Source organism: Cyrtonyx montezumae, unplaced genomic scaffold (genome assembly GCF_038088225.1).
Source record: "Cyrtonyx montezumae isolate F1298 unplaced genomic scaffold, pur_monq_1.0 scaffold_3, whole genome shotgun sequence".
In the NCBI taxonomy this organism is placed as follows: Eukaryota; Metazoa; Chordata; class Aves; order Galliformes; family Odontophoridae; genus Cyrtonyx; species Cyrtonyx montezumae.
In genome coordinates this window covers 141,470,714-141,491,999 of record NW_027072034.1, presented here as the reverse complement: position 1 = coordinate 141,491,999, position 21,286 = coordinate 141,470,714, and the positions used below count along the sequence as shown (strand labels likewise).

At 35.7% G+C, this 21,286-nt stretch overlaps 1 protein-coding gene across 1 annotated transcript in view; it reads left to right on the top strand.

Moving 5' to 3' along the window:
- Nucleotides 1-21,286, top strand: part of GRM8 (glutamate metabotropic receptor 8) — a 323,602-nt gene that overhangs the window by 53,848 nt on the left and 248,468 nt on the right. Inside the window, exon 2 of the mRNA XM_065743531.1 lies at nucleotides 6,641-6,857. Within this exon, the coding sequence (XP_065599603.1) occupies nucleotides 6,641-6,857 (217 nt within the window). The remainder of the gene's footprint in view (nucleotides 1-6,640; nucleotides 6,858-21,286) is intronic.

Here is a 21,286-nt window from a genome sequence, read left to right as displayed (position 1 = left end):
CAGCACAGAGGTCACAAACTAAAATAGCCTTGCCGTAACAGATCTTCACGAAAAGTATTTTCTGGTTGGTGGAGATGGAACAGAATGCTATTCAAGTTGAATATTTCATCGTACCATAACCTGATGCTATACAAATATGTGTTTTAACTAGAATTACTTTCTTTAGGGTAATTCACTTCATGCAGAATACCATACTTAATGATCGATTTGACTTCCAGAGGTAACCTCAGAAAAAGGTGCAATATCTCATGTATGTTTTTGTGGTTGGTGAAAAAAGGCATCCAGTAATGAAGGAGGATGTGTGTATATGGCCTTATCTCTGTATTTCTATTGATGTAGTGACTACACCTGACTCCGTCATGTTTCAAAACCAGGTCAACCTATGGTGGTTGCAGAAATAATTTTGTTGACCACTGTTTGCTGTGCTGATTTGCACCTATGTCCTTTTCTCATGAAAACCTCATTGGAGGTATATACTTCTCAGGAATATGTCCTTTGAATGTAGCTGATGTCAAAAGAAGTAAAATGATTGAAAGAGTAATAGGAAGTAAAAAGGAGTAAAATAATTTACCCATCCCAACTCAAGAAACATTTAGGTGTGATGGATCACTTCTGCCTGTATATCTGGGGAAAAGAATTGCTATAGCTGTATTAAGTTTTATCATGAAGGCCATATTTCTGCACAAAAAAACATACAAATATGGAGGAATTTTCAAAAAAAAATGACATTACCTTGTCATTAGCTCCTTATCAAGAGCTGTTAAAGTTGCACACACCCTTGAAAGAAACCATTATGATAGTTAGTGCCAATAGAATGACTTGGAATAACTCAAATGTTTTTTACCACTAATGGCAGCTTTCAGGTTATACTTCTGTTCTTTCCCTTTCAAAGCTTTTAAATTTTTTTTTTCCTCTAAATGCATTTTAAGTCATATCCATTTAGGTGAAAAGCATAACTGTTTTTGATGTATTTGCTCTAGCAGGTATAAAAATATAAATGTTTGGAGGAACATCTATGTCAGTTCCTGACCAGGATACCTTAATGGGCACATGAATGGACAGATGTCTCTCAGATAATGTCAAAATCCTAAACACTAAGAGAGAACATATGTTGTATCTTTCTGAATAAATATAAATTACAAATACACATTTTTAAATCTGAATGACTATACATCTAATGGGAACATAAATAGCAACAGAGCAGTCCTTCTCATGGTAAAATCCATGGAAAAAGGCTGAATCAAAAACGTCACCCTTCTTCTCAACATGAGCTGTATGGTGATTTGTAGTCAGTGGAGTTGTCAAGGCATCAGCATGAAAGGTTCATTTCACATCTCTGAAGCCATGAGTGAGTCTTAACATGTTATATCTTCCCAGGATGTTCTCTAGTGTTGGTTTATTCTCAAAATGAATGAAATAAGGTATCTAGTATATAAGGGACCTATTCAGTATTTGCCATAGATGGAGAGATGAAGGTATTTCGGAAGGAAATTGATAATTAGCTGTGTTAATCATCATGTATTGCTAAAATGAATGGGGTAGTGAGATTCAGCAGAAGACTTGTAGCTGTTTACAGTAAGGTTCTAAATTGCACATGTAACAGTTAAGTTTCTCTACCAGGCTTCCTTTATATTCAGTAGAGGGAAATGGGCAGTTTCAGATTGCATTTCACCTCCTACAGTTGGTAACAAAATAGAGCAGTTGAAATCTTTTTTGGTATAGTTCAAGATATTATTAAGCCTCATCAAATTCTTTTAAATCTTGAATGTCTAACCTGATTGAGTTTAGCATTACTGCACTGCAGGCTGGCACACATTTTCTGAAGTGCAAGCAGGCTAGGATGTTGCTCGGGCTAATGGCAATTTACCAATGTGCCTAATAGCTGAAAGACAGTGACCTCAGCTCTCATTCAGCAACTGTTCAATATCTAAACCCCACGGATTCATTTCAGTGCTGTGAGTTCTTTTTACTCTCTCTTGCTGTACAGAAAAGGGAATAAAAATCTTGAAAAGACAGAGCCATTAATGATTAATGATTGATATTTAAAATTCAAAAAATCACTAAGATTAAAACATGTTTCCACAGTCAAATTTTATTTCAAGCACACTTCTTTGCAAGATTTATTAGTTGGTGGTAAAATGCCAATTTGTACTGACCAATAATGAACCTAATATTTATTGGCTTTACTCTGTTACTTTGTTAGTTAAAATTATTACTGTTTTTAATGTGCTATTGCTAGTAGTTCTACAAAAACAGACAAAACAAAACAAAACTGCTCAGTGATGGGAGAAAAAAAGGGAAATAAGAAAGGTAATTGTTATGTTAAAGTTAGTAGTGATAGGACTGAGTGGGTAGTGAAATCAAAGATGTGTTATTTAGGCCCATTATGCTGCGTGACTATGACATGGTTACTGCTGTGAGTGTAACTCATAATCAGTAATGTTCAGAGTTACTGGTGATTCCTTTCTTGGGTCTTTTTTCATGAGTTTATCTCATTTTGCTGTCTGCTACTAAGCTCCCAAGTCATGCTTCCAGCTGAAAGGCTGCATGAAGGAAGATGGCATCTGAAGACACCAGCTGATATTATACACTGACAAATGCAGCAGGGAAATGGATTTAAGAGCTCAATAAGAAAGACTCCACTGAACTTCTGTCCTTAATTTGGACAGAATGTCATAGAAGAGAAGACATACTGGCTGGGAGCTGTCTGCAATGTTGAAGATTCTTTGCTTGAAGGGCAAACTGATCTCACTTAGTTTTCGTCGCTGTTCTTAGTGCAGGACCTGTGTGGGTTTTGATCCCTGCACTTGTCCCACCAAACACAACCAGAGTCGTAATCACTGTTGAATAGTAGCTGGGATTTGGCTTCTTTTTTTTTTTTTTCTTTTTTTTCTTTTTTTTTCTATATACTGGAGACTGGAAGTGGTTCACCAGTTGGGTGAAATAAATGACATACAATGATAGCTGCATTTGTCTCTTCTGAAGATGCTCACACCTGCTCCATCAGGAAGCAGCAGTCTGTTCTATAGTAATGCTTGGTAGATATCTCATACAGATATTCCCTCTTTGAAGTGCTGCCACAATTACAGTTTTTGGACAGCTAGTTCTTCTTTGATCCTCTTGAAAGAGGAGATCTTTGGAGACAGATTTTATATCAACTTGGAGATGTGTCCAAAAAGATCCCATCAAAAAACCAGAGTATGCTTGACTGACGATTTTGGGTCAAATCTGTGATGCAAGTTTAGCCTATCTACTTAGTTATAAGCAATTGTTTTATTTGTATTTTTTGTCCCTTCCTTTTTTTCTTCTTTTATTTTTTTTTCCCCAAAGCATTTGGAATCATTTTCCGATGTCTGTGACTGCGGTTAATAGACAAAAGGAGATGAAGCTGTCACTGACTTAAAGGACTGAGGAACTGCTGGTAGTTTCAGCTGCAGCCCAGTAAGCACTAAGGTTAAGACCAGTCCCTTCTAAATTTGGATGTTATTTCAAATTCAGACATTGTGGTTGAAGTGCCACACTGTAAATGTCTGTCTTCAATTAACATTAGATTTTTAAAGAACGTTTTTAATAGATTAGCTTAAGCTTAAAAATAAAAAATAAAAATAAGGCTTCTATGAATTTCTCTGCATAATAATTTCAAAGAGTTGAAGAATGTCACTCACTGGAAGTATAGAATTTGTCAGCAGATCCATAGGTTAACGGAAAGGGAGTGGCCTAACCACAGGTTAGGAGAGAACAGGAAAAAAATTAACAGTGAACATTTAGACATAAATGCTTCCAGACCTCTGGTCTCATACATCTGTTGCGAAACAACTCACTCAAATCTAGTTATAGAATCCTTTGTTTTTTTCCTTTTGTCACTTAAAGAAATGTCATTTTATTGACAGTGCTAGATAACATATAAATACAGTGCAAATGTTGAGTGCATTGTATTTAATTTTTAAAATTTAGACTGATAAATTTAGAATGGGAAATGTAAGAGTGGAAGACCTTCTGCAGTTCACTTTCAAAAAAGCAAATTTACATCTCAAGGGGCCAATAGAACTGAAGTATAAATGCAGAATGCATTTAGAGAGTTTTTAAAACACATATTACTGAATTGATAGAGCATAACAGTTTCTTTGCTTAGGCAGCATTATGCTCTGTCTTGTAAAATGTACTTGGGGACATGTAAAATGGTTTATTAAACATACAGTCCATGACTAGGGTTGTTACATTTTAATGTATATATTTTTTGTTCATGGATTATTGAACCACTAAATCCTAACACTTTTTCCTCATGCCAAACAATGTCTGAGTGTTGTTCTGAGAGTTTTCAAGCAACTGTGTGACTGTGACAAAAATAAATAACCTAAATATTCCACTGCATGAGCCATTTTTCTTGAAGTTTAGGTGTGGCTTTCTGTTTAAACAGTATTTCCCCTTTTCTTTCATGCTGGTGATAAGTTGGCAGGAGTGATAAAACTGTGGGGGTTTAAGGTGCATCCAGTGGTTTCAGGGGTATTTGGTTTGGACCGTTATTTACTTTCTCTTCTCTTCCACTGTTATTAGAAATAACTCTAGGGAAGGAACTGAGCTACAGGGAGCTGAAAAGTAGGAAAATTGCTTCTCTTCTCTGCCTTTTCCATGGCCCCAAATCAGTGATACTCACTGAACATAAAATAGCTCTATTGATCAGAAGCATCTAATTGCAAAGTTATGCCAACAGCTCTCCTTCCCATAGCTAGGATTTGTTATTCATCTCATTCCTGAAGAGGAAGAAGAACTGAGAAAGTTAATAGATATATAATGCTGTGGTCTGGCCTTCAAGTTTTTCAACAACAAAATATCTGTCTAAAAGATCTCTTGCTGGTGTTGATTTTATAGTTGTTATCAGTGAAATAACTTTCCGCAAAGCAAGAGCCCCATAGTTTTTGTGAAATGACACGTTGAGGTGCAAAATGACACACAAAGCTTGTCTTTACTTTTTTTTCTGCCTAGAAAAAGCTGACAGTTTTAAACAGTAACAGCAGATTTTTGAAAGGGAATGATATTGCTCTAAATGTGCATAATTGTATTGTTGGAGACCAGAATCTGTCGTCTGTAAAGAGATAAAGATATTTCAAATATTTTCTCAAAGAAAGGGAATTTATACAAGGCACCTTTTGTGAGGAGATTTTATCTTGTTTTTCCTTGGTGGGTCTTTGTTGTGTTAGGAATTTTGATTTGTATGAGATATAACCCTTAACTTGCTTTATCTGTAATCCTCCCTTTTTTCTGTTTTCTCTGGATGTTGTTATTCCAGTATTTCAGATTGTTTATTTCTTAGTCTTTTCCACGAGTAGAAAATGTCTTAAAGCGTATAGCCAAGATACATAAGAGTTGTTTTTTTTCTGACTGAGAAATGATTCTGCTACCCCTTAGGCTATGAACTGCTTTTTTCAGGTTTTAGGAGTCTGTGCTGCCCATAAAGGCAAGGTTAGTGACCAGAATGTTAGTAGCATACATTTGCCTTAAATTTGAGGTTTTATTTATTTATTTATTTAGTTTAAATTGCAAGGATGCAAGGGTTCCACTGAAACCATCTACCATAGCATCTAATGTAACCGAGGGCATTTATTAGACGACCTGCTATCAGGAACTGTTAAATGTGGTTCACAAAACAATCAGTTTAGAATTGATATCAGATTAGGAGCTCTTAATACTGCTTCAGTGAAGGCTATTTTATATTTTGTAGTATGTACATTAAGCACCTGCTATTAAAAGAAATTATAAATGCAATAAAATATTTGTGGTATCTTTCATTTGAAGTCAGTGAGTATTTTACCTATCTTACCACTGTAAATGAGAAAATCATTCCCTTTTTAAATGTTAATTAAACATTCTTGAACCAAAATACTTTTCAGAATAATTGAATATTACCTATTGACAGCATCATCTGGACCCTGACAAACCATTTACTGAAGATAAGAGTGCTAATTTATTTTTAAAGTGTATCTCAATTATTCACTGGATATTTTGTCTTTGTTGTTGTTGTTTCCACAAAGACTACTAAAATGGAGGACTACAAACCTGTCTTACAACCTTTTTCCTACTCTGAATTTATACTGTATAGAGACTTTATAGATATATACAGGTGTGTATTTGTTATCGAATAGCTTTTGGTATTCAGTATCGAAAGAAAATGGAAAAACTCACATGTAGGTATGTACATAGACAAAACAAAACAAATGGAAATGGTCTACATTTGACTCATCGAGTTGAAGTGTGGCAATTTTAAGAATCACAGACGTCAATACTGTGACCTTCTTACCTTCTGCAGTAGTACTAAGTGTCCCTCCTTTAAAAAAATCTGTTTCTGTCACAGCCAGGATCACAAAAGAAGTTGTTACACTTACACATCAACAATTGTGACATCTGGAGCAAAGAAGAATGCATTATTTCTTGCTAAGAGTGTTATTTAAGGCTTGACTGACATTTTACAAAATCTGTGCTGCTTTCTGATCAGTTGATTTAATTAAAACAAGATATTCAGTTCTGCGGAGTGCATGCGTATGATCTATTTTAAGCCTTTCAAACACATACATATATAGAGGGTGTATGTATATATGTATAGATAGATTGTATAGTCTTGCATTACTTGTCATTTTATTTCCAGATACCTCAAATCAGCTATGCATCTACAGCTCCAGAACTGAGCGATAACACCAGGTATGACTTCTTCTCTCGAGTGGTCCCACCTGACTCCTACCAAGCACAGGCCATGGTTGACATCGTGACAGCTCTTGGGTGGAACTATGTGTCAACGTTGGCTTCCGAAGGAAACTATGGAGAAAGCGGCGTAGAGGCATTCACCCAGATCTCCAGGGAAATTGGTAAGTGTATGCTTGTCAGGTTTTGTATTTATAGCTCGCAGATCATCACTGAGCTCTGATTGGTTCTGTGCAGGATGATCAGAACACCTGTAGGCGCGTGCTGTGGACTCAAGAGGAGGGGGTTGCAGATGATTTTGCTTTTTGTGTGTCTGCCGTGGTGATAGTTCTGGTACTAATTTAAGAACAGCTTGAAAGAGGCAAAAAGTGCATGTCTCATACTCCTTTTGGAAAAAAAAAAGAAGCTAGAAGCTTCTTGATGGAGTTGGCAAGTAAGATAAGTTTTGCTATAGTCACTTAAGTTTAATTTATACTAACAAGCTATTACTGGGGCAGAAGGCAACCACCAAGTGCATTAGAACCAGATTAGAGGAAGTACAATTGAGTTAGCTTAAGAAAATTGTATTCCAAAGAAACCTCATTTTCCTTGTTCCTGCGTGGATACATCTCGAGTTTTTATTTTTGGTGAATATGAACAGCAGCAAAAAGCCTGTGAAGTAGAAACACGTGCTCTCATTGTTTTTCCTTCAGGATGAAACATGATGTGTAAATACAGATGTTATTATGAGAATTATTTTTAAGTTCTTTTGATCTTTACTCTTTTTCACACTACTGTAGTTATTTCTGGCCTGTAAAATTGATTATTTCTCTGGAGCAGTGGGTTTTGGACACCGAGGAATAAAGATGACAAGTAGCAGATGGTTTGATAGAAGGATAAATTGGTCTTCTGCTAACTAAAATGTTAAATGGAAAAATAGTATCCTTTCTAAAAAAACACAGTAATTTGCAAGCAGCCTTCTTGTCCTTCAGAGTCTGGGTTAATTTACTGAGTTTGATTATCAGAGCGTGTACCTATGAACTCTGGCTCTTACAAGTCAGTTTTGGTGAGAAAATAGTCCATCTCAATCATATGGATAACGTCTCAATCATATGGAAAGTTGCATGTGCATTTCAGGTACTTACACTTGAACCATAAAATTTGCTGATTACTCACAGCAACTTGGCAGTAAGATGAAAATATAGCAATTCATGCCACTTAGGGAAGTCATGTGTATAACATATGGATCAGTTAACTAATAAATATTCTGTTTCTACCTTCAGATCAGTGCTGTTAGATCCTAAATATATTCATGGTTGAGCCAAACTACACTGCAGTGGTTTGACTTGGGGTTAGCAAAGGCATGGGTAATTCATCCAAACTTCATCAGAAAGACAATGTTTATCTGTTGTTTCAAATACTGAAGTGACTAGATTGGCTATTCCAGAGATTGTCAGAGTCTGAAAAAATCTTTTTTTTTTTTTTTTGACAGGATAATAACTTTGTAGCAGTAGAAGAAACACTCAGAGTCCTGTCTTTTAATTTAGTAGTGTTTTTAAACTGTTGCATACAACTTTCTCCTAAGCAAATCTGTGAGCAGTGAGCAGGTGAAAATGTTGCAGAAAACTGTGAGAGAGTAATTATTAGTGGCTTCTGTCTTAAAAGAAGAATGCATCGCATAGTGTTTGGCTGGAGTTTTTACTGGATCAGATACTAGGAGATGTTTTCATGTTTAGACCAAATGGACTTGGAATGAAGGCTGTGCTTGCAAAATCTGGTGGTAACTTCAAGCTGGGGAAGACTGGGAGTGTATTGGAAGAGAAAGTGAGAGTATGAAACTATGATCTTTAAAAATAGCATGGAATTTAAAAGACAAATGCAGGGTACTGTGCTTCAGCAACAAGCGTCTGTACAATGAGGAGAGGAAGAAGGCTGGTTAGAAAATGTTATCTCAAAAATGATCTAAGCGTGGCAGGAAATTATAACCTGCCTATATTTCTCCTGTCATACTGGGACATGCAGACATGTAAAGAGTATTGTCTTTAAAATTAAGTAATCACCTAATTTTCCTGGCAGTTAAAAAAGTTCACTTTGACATGACACAGATTTTAACCCTCACTTCACAAAGGGTGAGAGAGTCTACAAATGAGAACAAGGCCTAGATCTTGAAAATGTGGTCTGTACAGAACAGCTGAGTGACGTCGTTTGTTAGTCTGAAGAAGAGTTGATTAGGTAGATGATGGAAAATAATGTTTTCAAACAGACAAATGGCTTTTACGAAAAGGTAGAGGAACACGCATTCATCCAAAGCCAGTGTATCTGAAGAGAAATAATGGAACTAATCTCCAGCATTACAGATCAGTTTAGATTTAGTTCAGTTTAGATTTGAAGAAAGCCCCTTTTAATGTTTAAGATATTAAAGCATTAGACCAGATGGCTTGGGGTTGTTTTGGAGCCTCCATCACTGAGTATCTGGGAGAATGCATTAGACAAACACCTGCCCAAGGATTATATAAGTGTACTTAGCTTTTCCTTGAGGCTGGGAGGTGGATTGGATGATTTTTTAATGTCCCTTCCAGCCTAATTCTATTATTCAGTGTCCTCCGACTTTTCACCTCAACCACAGGGCTGGAAACACTTTTAAAATGAAAAGCTCAAGTAGCATCTAATTACAAGGCCTGAGATTATAGAGTCTAAGTTAGTAGGTTTATAAAAATCATGTGATATACAGCTGGACACAAAATGGGAAAACATAACAGCTCCATGTTAATAAAATGCGTGTTAAGAACCTAATAAGGACATTGCTCCCCTTGCACTGCTGGCATACAAATGCATGGGACAGCTTTCTGAATTCTTTACATCCTTCTGAAGTTAAGTAACCAACAACTGGAAGCAAAATGAATGTGAAGATAAGCACAACGGAAAGCTATACACTTGAGGAGGGGATGTGAAAAAAATGGATGCATTCGGTTTTGAAAAAGTTCAGTGCCTGTGAGGATGTGAGATAGCTGTTTTGAAACTATGGGTATACAAGTGTACTTTTTTTCTTTCTTTTTTTTTTTTTCATTTTTTTTTTTAATCCAAGCTGTTAAGAGGGAATAGTGGGTAAAAATATTTTCAGTATAGAAAATAATTTCACATACTTATTTCAAGCACATATTTGTCATGATCTTGACTCTTTACATCTAACTTATAGCTTGATGGGTTTTCTGTTCTACTTCTTGATGAGTAGCAGAAGCAAAATGGAACAGTCTCCCAGATGAAATGTGGAGTACTGAAAAGGTCAAAGTGGTGCCACTGTGACATGTTACAGAATATATTACATATCCAAATCTGCCCTTATTTTACTGACAAAAATCCTGTTTGGGACAAAAGGTAGCTGGAAATTAAGTCATTTATGTGGCAGCGATTTCAAGGAGAATAGAGAATGATACTTATTCCAACGTCCTCTTCTATGCATTATTGTTTGAAGACAGTTATTGTAGTATTTTTACTCCCATTACAAAGTCAATCAGTAAATTGCTGTAGTCATTTTGGCATCATAATCAAATCATTTTGGTATGTTGACTGAAGGAGTGAATTGGTATAGTAATGCTTAAGAGTTTAAGCACTAAGTTGAGAGAAACTGTCTCACTTAGAGAAACTAAAAAGAGGAAGAAATAGAAGCAGGGACATCTTACCAAGTCCTCATTTAACTGTCATGCTGAATACCATTCTTGTATTTACTTTGTTATTAATGAAATTTGACAAAGTAGTTGTTGAAGTCTTTAATCAGACTTTATTTTAATGGTTTGTTCTCTCTGCTTTATACCAAATGAATCTACCATCAAAGATGAAGTCATAGCACTCTTTTCACTTTTTTTTTTAATTATTACAAAATACATAACAATACGATTCAGAAAAAATCTATTTGAGATCAGAGTACTGTCTCAGTTAGTGCAATCTTTGCACTGAAAAATGGAAGAAATCCATGAGCAGTGTATGAAATAGTACAGGAGAGATTTTATCCCTGTGAGTGGTCAATGAAAAATTAACACAGGTGCTGTTGGGTACTTGCAGTGGAACACGTACAAAACAGTATTGGAAGAGTAGATAAAGATGATAACGGAAGGGAACTGTAGCTGCTCATTAAGAATAGATCAGAAAATTTAGCATTGCTTGCCTGTTTTAGCTTGTCTGATTGTATTGCACATCTTGCCAGAGGTCTAAAAACTGTAGCAAAGAGAATTTTGGACCAGATCTTTGTCTGAGGCAAAAAGACAGCTTTGTTGCAGCTTTACCTCAGAAGAAACTGAGTACTTCATGTCAGAATATACTCTTGCTTACTTGCTTTTTAGAAACAGAATTTTGTAGTTTTACCTACTTTTTTTTTCCTGATATATCGCAGTTAATAGCATTTTTCTGAGGGGGGCAATGGTTTATTGTCTCTCATAATATGTTACCATTACAGTCATACTGATATCTATATACTTAATGGAAAGAAATACATATACTAAGTGAATGTGACAGGAGCTTTATTGAAATTGTTCCAGATTTCAGCACATCTAGCTGTGTTTTATTTGCATGGAGAGCTGTCTGTGAAAACATTTGTCTTCAACAAGGTTCTTAGGTCACCTTGTCTCTATCATTATTGTGTGTGTCTATGGTAGTTCATTGTGTCTCTGCTTTACTCAAAAAATTGTGATTATTTCAAACCTTTAATATCTTTTGTACTTTAGAGGTTTCAGTGGATAAATGGAAAGTTTAGCAGCAAGCAAGGAGGGAGGGACGTACAGGAAAATAAACCTCCGAAGGGTATAACCTTTCCTCTCTGCTTAGGTGATTCATTGATAATTTAGAAATAAGCAAGATTGATTGTTATTTAGATGAATTCAAGTATCTAGCAGTAATCCTTTTTATGCTTCTGGTATCAAGCAAAAGCTTTTTATATCTTATTAGGTAAGCTGATGAATAGACTCATTTTTTTGCCCTCTCCCTTCTCCCTTGGTATTTAATAGAAGAAATCTTGCAGCATGAAGTCTGAAGAAATACAATACATAAAATGTAATCTTTTTTTTCCTAGAGATATTTCTGCTTTACATACTGGATTCATATTTAACTAATTTTCCCAGCTAATAATATTCCAGCATACTCTTACAAAAAGAAAACAGTTAATTCAGTTTTAAGTTTTACTTTTATATTTATGCAGTTGAACTCTATTGATAACACTTTATTTCAAGCTGCAAGCTGTAATTAATAATAACGTTACATGATTGGGCACAGGATCTTCAAAGTAATGTTTGAAAAATTATGAAATCTGATGGTAGGTGTATTAATATTGCAGAAGCTGGAAAATAATTCCAGTATTTTTTAATATTTGTACTAATTAGCACCTGGTAAAGGGATTTGAGATGAAGGACCATTTTAGTTTCTCTCAGAGGTGTTAATCATTATGGTATTCTTCAGGTTCAATGTTTTATCTATCTCAATGACTTTAAGGCAGTATCTCAGAGCAGTAAGCACACTGGCACTTTCCTGTTACACTCTGACCCTCCTGTGATTGTTAGAAAAGGGGCTTCTTTATCTTTAATAGCTCTTGAGGACTTTATCCTTCAGTGAGTAAGTTGAGGTACTTTTTAAACATGTAGAAAGTTCACTAGCTAGTGGGGAAGGGGAGGTAGTAAGCTTCTGTACATCTGAGTTTTTTAACCTTTTTGCCCTGAAGAGTTATGTACTATTCAGTGGAATGTGTTGAAGATATAAGCCAATGCTCACTTCCTTAATTGGCATGACACCGATGTTCTCATAATTTTGATGAGTTGTATTCCATTCAGATTTCTTATTCTTGTGATAAATTCAAGAAATAATAGCCCTCAAACAAATATTGTTTAAGCAAAAAGGACAAAAATGGTATTAAAACTTTTGGAAACCATTTCAAAGAAACCTGGAGATGCTCTGTAAGTAATTTACAGACAGTATTATTTGCTCATTTTCTAAGGAAGGTGGCCAAGTGTTCAAACGTACCATTGTACTTCGATCCTTCTGAATTGAATGAAATTGATATGTGAGCTGGCAGAGGGGTTCCCAAGGAGATTTTATTCTGAAGCTGGCGATAGGTACTGTCTATATCCTACAAGGAGTAAGGTTGTATGCTGAAAACTTCCTCTTGTTCTCCTAATAGTACAAATAATTTCTGTTCCACAGGAAACGGTTTGCAATTCGATTCTGGAAAGCAGTCCTATGCAGGAAGTAGAGACTTGTGTACTGTGCTTGAAACTGAAATACCTCCCTGAACATCATGGGGGCTTGCAAATGATTCAGTTCCCAGGATGATCACCTGGGGTTGCCAACAAGACTTGGAGTAGGAAGACCTCATACTTCCCACATAGTCTTGTCCACTGGTGTTTATTGTCTCAAGCCAACTGGTGTGTGCACTGCAGTCAAGACTGCATTCGTTACCTCCTTTTATGTGATACAGTTGCCAAATAGCTCTGATACTCAATCTTCTGTGTCTGAAGTTGATTTCATTTTTCCTATAGCAGTCAGCCCTTGGAGAGCAGAAACAAATAAGCTCCTCAGAGCAAAGACACTATGTTTTCACACTGATGCCTAATGTGGAATTTACTGTGAATTCAGAAAACTCCACAAATTAAATGTTAAAAAACTCATTATAATATTGTGGAACTCTGTCCCTTTATGTGTACACTTCTATTGAAATTTACTGCTCTAAGAACTAGGGAAGGCATTGGATTATCTGGCTTCTTTTTTCTCTTTTACTTCACTTGAAAGCCATACTTCATTTAAACACAAGGTATTTGCATTGGTTGTAAGCATAAATTAAAATAATATTAAAAATATCCAGGAAGCAAGCTTGTATCTTGGCAGCATTTATAGTGCAATGATTCATTAGTAGAACCATTTAACTTAGTCATATTATCTAGCTCAAGTTTTGTAAATGTAAAAATGCAAATAAACAAGTCAGTAGTTTAAGGGGGAAACTTTCAAATAAGGTGTAAGTTGTACTTTCTAGTATCACGTATATAAAAGCATTAAGAAACATTAAGGAATACTGATATATTTCTTTGGTGTTTAAATCAGTAAGAGAAATCTCTGTAAAAGGAAGTTTATTGCAATGTGTTGGGCCAAAAATAGAAATTGCTGCTTAAACTTCAGCATGTGTTATAGCAGAGATCAAACCTGTATGATTATTATAAGGGCACTTTCTGGACATATGAACTATTATTAAAACTTCTGAAATAAGAGGTAGGAAATATATATATATGTGTGTGTGTGTGTGTGTAAATTTACTACCAAATCTTTATGATGACTGAAGTTTAATTTCACAAGAGCTACTCTTCTTTTTTTATTAGTGCACATTACTGCAGCATCTGTAGCTTCTCTTACATTCTGCAACTCTTTTGCTAGACAGAGTCTCAGAGCAAATAATTCACACTTAATGAAAAAGCTTAGTGAAAGCAAATTTAGGAAACTTGTGATTTAATATGTAGCCATTCTTGTTTATGACCAAATTTCATACAATCCTATTAACAGGAAGTAGATTTTAACAAAGTTAATCCCAGCAAATGTTGTTGTTTTAAGTGAAAGCAATTGTAAAGGGGATGCTAGAAGGTAAAGCATGAAAAACATGCAGTATGATTTGCAGTCTGAATAAGTATGTTTGTTTTTACGTTGTGATTTTGCTGTGGTGCCAGAAGAGGACTGTGTGAAGTACTTTACTGTTTATGTTCATGGTAGTTATGCTTAACCTGTAAGGGAAATTCTGTCCTAGATGCTTCACGGTTTCTGCATCAAGGGTAAGATTTTTTATTCTGTATTGTATTATTCTGTACTGTATTATCAGTGTTTGCTATTGTCACTTCCACAGAGGTGGTATGAATAACTGTGTTGAGACCAACTTGAATCAGAGTTGAAATATGCAGGCATTGTCACGTTCTTGATCAGAGACTGTATGAGTGAACTTAGTCAAGAGAATATTTAACAGATCTGCATTCCCAGCATATAAAAATTTTGGTAAGGAACACCTGTATATAAGGCACCATCTGAGCAGAGGTGAAAGGAAAAAGCATGGGGACATGGACTTGGACTGTATTTATGTGTTCTCTTCTGTCAGCATATCAGAGGGCTCAAGTATTTGAACTGTAATCTTGCTTGTGCTTCACTGGTTTTGAGTCAGTAGTCTTACTGATATTAAAAAATCAAATAAGTAAAAAGAAGTTCTGCCAATTGAGTTTGCTCAGAAAACAGCATTTTCTGTTTGTCTGATGTTCCAGTGTTTTCTAGTAGTTTTAAACACTTCACATTTTTGCAGGTTTGTTTTCTCCATTTTAAGAGAGAGGAGTCTCTTTTAGCTGTCATGTGTGAGAAATGCCTCATGATTGAGTATTGGCAAAATTTTCTTTGCATCAGCACTTTCAAGATCTATACTTGAGGTTTGAACAATGAAACACTGGAACTTGTGGGCTGAATCTGACACTGCAGGTCAATATCTTGTCTCCGTCAGTGTCCTCAGTTACGTGGATGAGACTTCTCGGTTACTGGCAGAATTACCTATCCAAATTGTGTTCTGTAATCCTGGGTATGTAGTAATTGGTACATAGATTTCCTAAAACGTGACAGTTTATATCTGTTTATATCCATAAGTTGCTCTTATCTTCTTAACTTCACCTGTCTTCTTGTTTCGATATTAGGATTGTTAGGTAGAAGAATCCAGTTAACCTCTTTAGTAACGTGCCTTTCTTCTTAATTCTAAGTTGGAATATATTAAAAAATTGCAGTAGAATAGTTTTTACTGTCTGTTTCTGGATTTCTTATTTCATTTATATTTGTGTTAAGCTATATAGTCATGGCTGAACACTTCAAGTGAGGACTTGCTGTTGATTTATGTAGTGTCATTCTCAGCCCCATTCTTTATATATCCTGATAAATTGTAAGCTTTTGCTTTTGGCTGCTAGATATCAAGCGAATTATTTCCAAAAGTAATCTGTTCTGATGCTCAAGGTTTATTAACAAATAGCTACAGCTGATTTAGAGCTCAGTGATGTGTGTGAACAATACAGGTATTCTTGACAGTGTGTACTCCCTTGCATTTGTCAGTAGTCAATAATTTTTCACTTATATGCTTGTTTATCAAACTTTGAAACTAATCTGTCTCCTTTCTCTGTTCTTTATTATTTCAAGTAGTTTCATATCATTTTCAAATTTCCCCATCTCTCTACTCAGTACTCTTGGCCTCCCTTCTTTTGGAGAACTTTGTGTCATACAGCACAAGCCATAGCAGGCAGTTTCAGTGCATGCATTTGTTAGCCTTTTCAGTAATGAATGTTGACTCTTTCTATTAATTGCTTTGTCCCGTAGAGGCCTCTTCCATCCTTTCACCCCCGTATTTCTGCCTACTGATGTCAATTTCTGAAAAGAAAACATTATTATTTCCCATTTTTCCCCTCACAGAAGTATCCATGACCTATATGAGAAATAAAAATTTGCAGTTGTCACTGACTGCTGTACAAAGCATTTAAGCTTTGCTCATTTTCATGATGTAGAGGAGTTGAGTGACTCGAATGTATAATGATGACAATGTACTTGAAAGATTATAAGATAAAAATATCTGATTGAAAAACTCAAACTTCTGTTTAATTATGTTTACTTTCTTTCTTGTGTTGAAGAGTGGAGGACCATACTGTGCTCTGAGTCAAAGTAAGCAGATATTTGCTAATCAACTTGTAGTGTTGTAACTTAGGAGTAGCTCTCTCTTGGATGCTTGCATGAGCCTGCACATGTTCAGAATAGGGTAGCCCATTTAGACATCTACAAATCTTTCCTTCAATTCTGTTACCTAGTTAATTGCCCACAAAGCTCCAGAGAATTCTGTTCAAAGAATACAACATTTCAAAGGACTACTGTACTCATTACAGAAAAAAACAAGCATATGTGTGTGCTTCACTAATAGTTGGAAATACTCCTACATCAATTTATTTTTTTTCTTTTATAAATGTGTGATTTTTATGCAAATTACAAGCTGTGATTCTATACTAAAAATTTGGATAGCAGTAATATGTACATTGTGAAACTTTGCTGATTAGAAAAAAGTTATCTTTTCTCATTTTGGTCGAAACATATTCTCTCAAGGACTTTCTATGATGTAAATAGTGTTGCTTGTTCTACCTTTTAGCATTTCTTCAGTACAGAATGATGAGTGAATTTTCATCACTTTTTAGAAGCAACTGAAATGGAGCTAATTGTTTCAAATGCTGATATTCTAACAAAAATGCCAGTCCCTTTCTATAACACTGTTAATTAAAGTAGGATATTTTGACTAGACAATTAATCAAGGGAACGAATTACAAAACAATACCCTTGAGTAGCAGAGGTGTCATGCAGATAAATCCCTGTGTACAGCTGTAGCTCTGTGCTTCTAGAAAAACTTTCTACCACATACATACTAAGCGTAATATTCAGACCTGCAGCATACCCTTCAGTGGCCTTTGTAAGTCAGCTTCTCCTTGGGTTGTTGCCAAAATGCTGTCTCTGGTCATAGGAGGAGGAACAAAAGTTCATAAACCTTACCAACTGAAGAATGAGGCAATTGTTCTTTTCCAAACTGAGACTGGAGACCTCGCAAGTGCATGCATGCGTGGAGTTTGTAACTGTTTAAGGAGGTGTTTAACAAGAAAAACAAAAGTATCCCAAGATCTAAATGATCTCCTGCGAACATTTATACCAATAACTTCTTGAATGTTATTAAACTCTGCGGACAGAAACCACACCTATTTTCAGCAAGGCAAGATCTGTTCTCTTTCAAGAATGGTAACAAAAAGTCCTAACCATTTTGTATGAGAAGTTTCCTTTTTTTTTTTTTTTTTTTTTTTTTTGTAGTTACTGCCACTTTCCTCTTTGCTGCTTTTATTTTAAGATGCTGTATGTGTTTTGCACTGTCTGCTCTCTGTAAAACAGCATACACATGCCAGGACATCCACAGAGTCTATCATCTTTGAGAGAACTGCACATTATTAGGCTTCAACAGTGATATCTAGGATGCAGAAAAACCCATAGTGGCACTTTTTGTAGAAAGGCTTCAGTTGTGACTGAGTGATTTCGCACAGTTCCAGGTAATAAAACCCCTTTGTTTGATTAGAGTTTAAGTTCAGCTTTGCCATGACTACATTAACGCCACTCCATGTAAAACAAGGGGCCAGATACCTCAGCAGAATGCGTGCTTGTCTTGAGGGCCATCCCTCTTGCATACAGTGACTTCAAGAATTTCCCATGGACAGCCAGTGTATAGCACAAATCCATAAGCCACAAGCACTATTCACTATTATGCTCAGATACTAGCTGAAAGGGGGCAGAACTTTACTGTGTACTATAGCAGGTATATCGTAATATATTTATTAGAATATTGGCTTTGTTGTGAGATGCATTTCAGCTTTTTCTAAGTCCAGTAAATTGACAGATGTGATTATAAGTATTTTACCCAACATGTTAATGCACTTAATGAAGTGCAGATAGTTGAGAATGATGCTCAATTCATGAGAATTGTCAGACCTCAAAATTGCTTCCATTATACTGTGGTATTTTATTTATTAAATTCATTCAGGGCTTATTCAGAAAGTAGAAATACTATATGATTTCAGTTAAACTATTTTAATTGGGTTTTTTTAATTTATTTTTCCAGAGAACTTTTTTCTTTCAAAATGTATTGTCTTTTTCATGGAATTGAGAAGATGAAGCCAACCTGATGGATGCTCTTGTTTCTTGTAATGTTCCCAGTTAAATACCAAGATTTTAAGTAACCCACAGAACAATATTGGTGACACAAAATAAAGGTTTTGAAGCTGCAGTTTAACCTCTGATTGAAATTTATGGGTATTTCATGACTGAAATGCTTCATTGTTTTGATATTTTAGTTAATCAGATGTACATGAGTTAATAGTGTTATCTGCAGGGAGACTGTTGAAGTCATAGAACTTTGAAGATGATTTTCTTCCCATGTGGACCTTGGTAAGGTCTGAGCACAGAGGGGGCAAAGGATTTCAAGAAATGGCAAGTTTTCAATTCACTTGTAGAATGACTTCCTAATTAGAAAGTAATGGTGATGGTCAGTTCTCCACAGTATCATTCTTGAAAGTATAAGGTTCTTAACTAAGGTTGGGTTAACTGAAGTTGTCGTAGCTTTTTTGTCTTTCTGTGAGAAATAATTGCAAAGGAGACAGTTTTCTGAAAGAAGAACATTTGGTTGTGTTCAGAAAATGTGTTAGATGATAGAAGAGCATCAGTTCCCATATGTATGCTTGCCACAGGCATCACAAGCTTGTGACAAATCCCTTTGGGCTACCTGCTCCTCAGGTGCCTCTCAGGAGGAGTGGTGAAAGGCATTCAAGGACTTCTGTGATGGGTAGAGAGCTGCCTTCTGTTTTCTTTTTCAGTAACTCCTTCTGTTCATTTTCTACTTCATTTGTCAGACAGACACAGAAAAAGTATGCAGGTTGTGTCCATATACTTTTTTTTTTTATCCAGTACCAGAGTGTCTACATAGAATAAAAGAAAGAAAACGAGAAATGAAAGAAAGGAGAGAAAAAAATTAAAAAAGGTGGGGAAAAACTGAGTAAATTTCTTTTGTTTTTGGTTATAAACCTTTAGTTTACATTATGTTCATCTTGGACTCGATGATCCTTGTGGGTCCCTTCCAGTTTAAGAGATTCTGTGGTAGCAATACAACACTTAACAAAATGGAGTTATGTTTTCTTAAGCTGTGTATTTTAATGTTTTGCTGAACAGGATTCCTAAATTCTGCCTGATTTATTTGTTCATGGGAAGGATAATACGATGTAAAGGCACTGTTATGTCACAGCCTGAACTGATGATTGAGCACCTGGTGAAGGAGGGGGAGGGGTGGCTGGCCCAGGAAGGAGAGGTGCAGGCAATTCACCTGTGCTTCCCAGGTGACCAAACCCAGGGTGCACCCCACCCTGGGCTCATTTAAGGGCTAGCTTCTAATAGAAGAATGTTTTCTGGACAAAGGCTATGTTTTCACAAGAAGCATTTTGTAGCTGGAAACCCTATCATCAGTTGGGTGACCTAACTTTTTCTTATATATGATCGTTGATGTTCCTAATGGTACTTTTTCTGGTACTGCAAAGAATTTACCAGAAGCAATTTCACTGCTTCTAAGGACTAAGCAAAGCAAATCTCAAACTGCCCCTTTATCAGTTTATGAAATTGACTGTACAGTGTGTTTGCTGGATGTAAAGTGGGATCAACTCTGAGCCCCAGAGGATCTCTTCCTATGCTTTATTATTCCTAGTCTTTGCTTATGTTCTGGAAACCAAGTGGTTGTACTTGTTCCAAGTTTGAAGGTCATGCTTGGCTTCCATAGGCACTGTCCTATTTTGCTTAATAAGTGAATTTCCCACTTCTTTCAGATGATATCCTGATTGATGACTGTATAATTGTTCTTTAATCTAAAGTGAATTTATTCAAATGAAATTGCTAGTCTTCAGTAAATGTTACTTTTGATGATGCACAAAATCTCTGCTCTAGCTTACTCTGCCTTGACTGTCTTGGCACTGCAGGAGTAACTAACAGCAGTGAAATGCAATCACAAGTATTGTTTATCCCTTCAATTAGCAGATGCAGTTTTCAAATACAACTAGGAATGAGGATTTACTGACTTTGAGATTATATTTTTATGCTGTCACTTTTTAAATTACAGAAGAGTAGATTGTAACATTTTCCTATTGAAACAATTATGATTTTATGGACTACAGGACAGATTAATTTTTATCTTAGTGACTGCTTTTTTTGGATTTCTGGTTAATTAACTAAACCCTAAAATGTGGACAAGATTTATGAAACACTAAGCATTTACTTCTGCAGGTGAGCTCAACTCATGCAAAAGAACTTGATTGTCCCAGACTTCTTATCAAGATGTATTCCTTTAGAAGATCTTCACAATTTATTATTTTAGCAATCTCTGCTGGGTGTAGCTGAGAGAATGGTCAGTGTTTACAAAGCACTATTGCTTTTGCTTACCTAGCATTATAAACTCCCCACTTCCATCAGTGGAATAGGTGCCATTCTAATTCATTCCACATATGTGAATAAATATTTTGGAGCAGGGAGGAATACAAGTAAGACTGATACCATTAACAGCCAGTGATGAGATCTTAAGACTAGCCTCAGCCTTTCCCTGATTAATTTGCTGAATCAGCTTCTTATACTTATTGAAAATACTGTTCACTTACCACCAAAGGGAAAAGAAAGCAATCTTTCTGTTACAGTCAGTGAGGGGATGGATGATGGCAAGAACCTATCATTTATATATTAATCCTAAAACCACTGAGTCTTCCTCTGAAGTCCTTTAGAACTAAGGTAATACACACGACAGAAGTGCTAAAATAGCATATATTCACCTCTGATTTGCATGTAATGTAGGTTCATTATAAAAATGAATATCAGGCTTAAATACTCAACTTTTGATTGCTGGCGTTACCAAGAGGAATACAGTTATCAAAGTAAAAGAACTTTTGAAAAAGGGAACAAAGCTGGCATTAATTCATCCATGACAGCCGTATAAAAAGGAAGCAAGAAAAGGTGTATTGGGAACTTGCACTGTTTT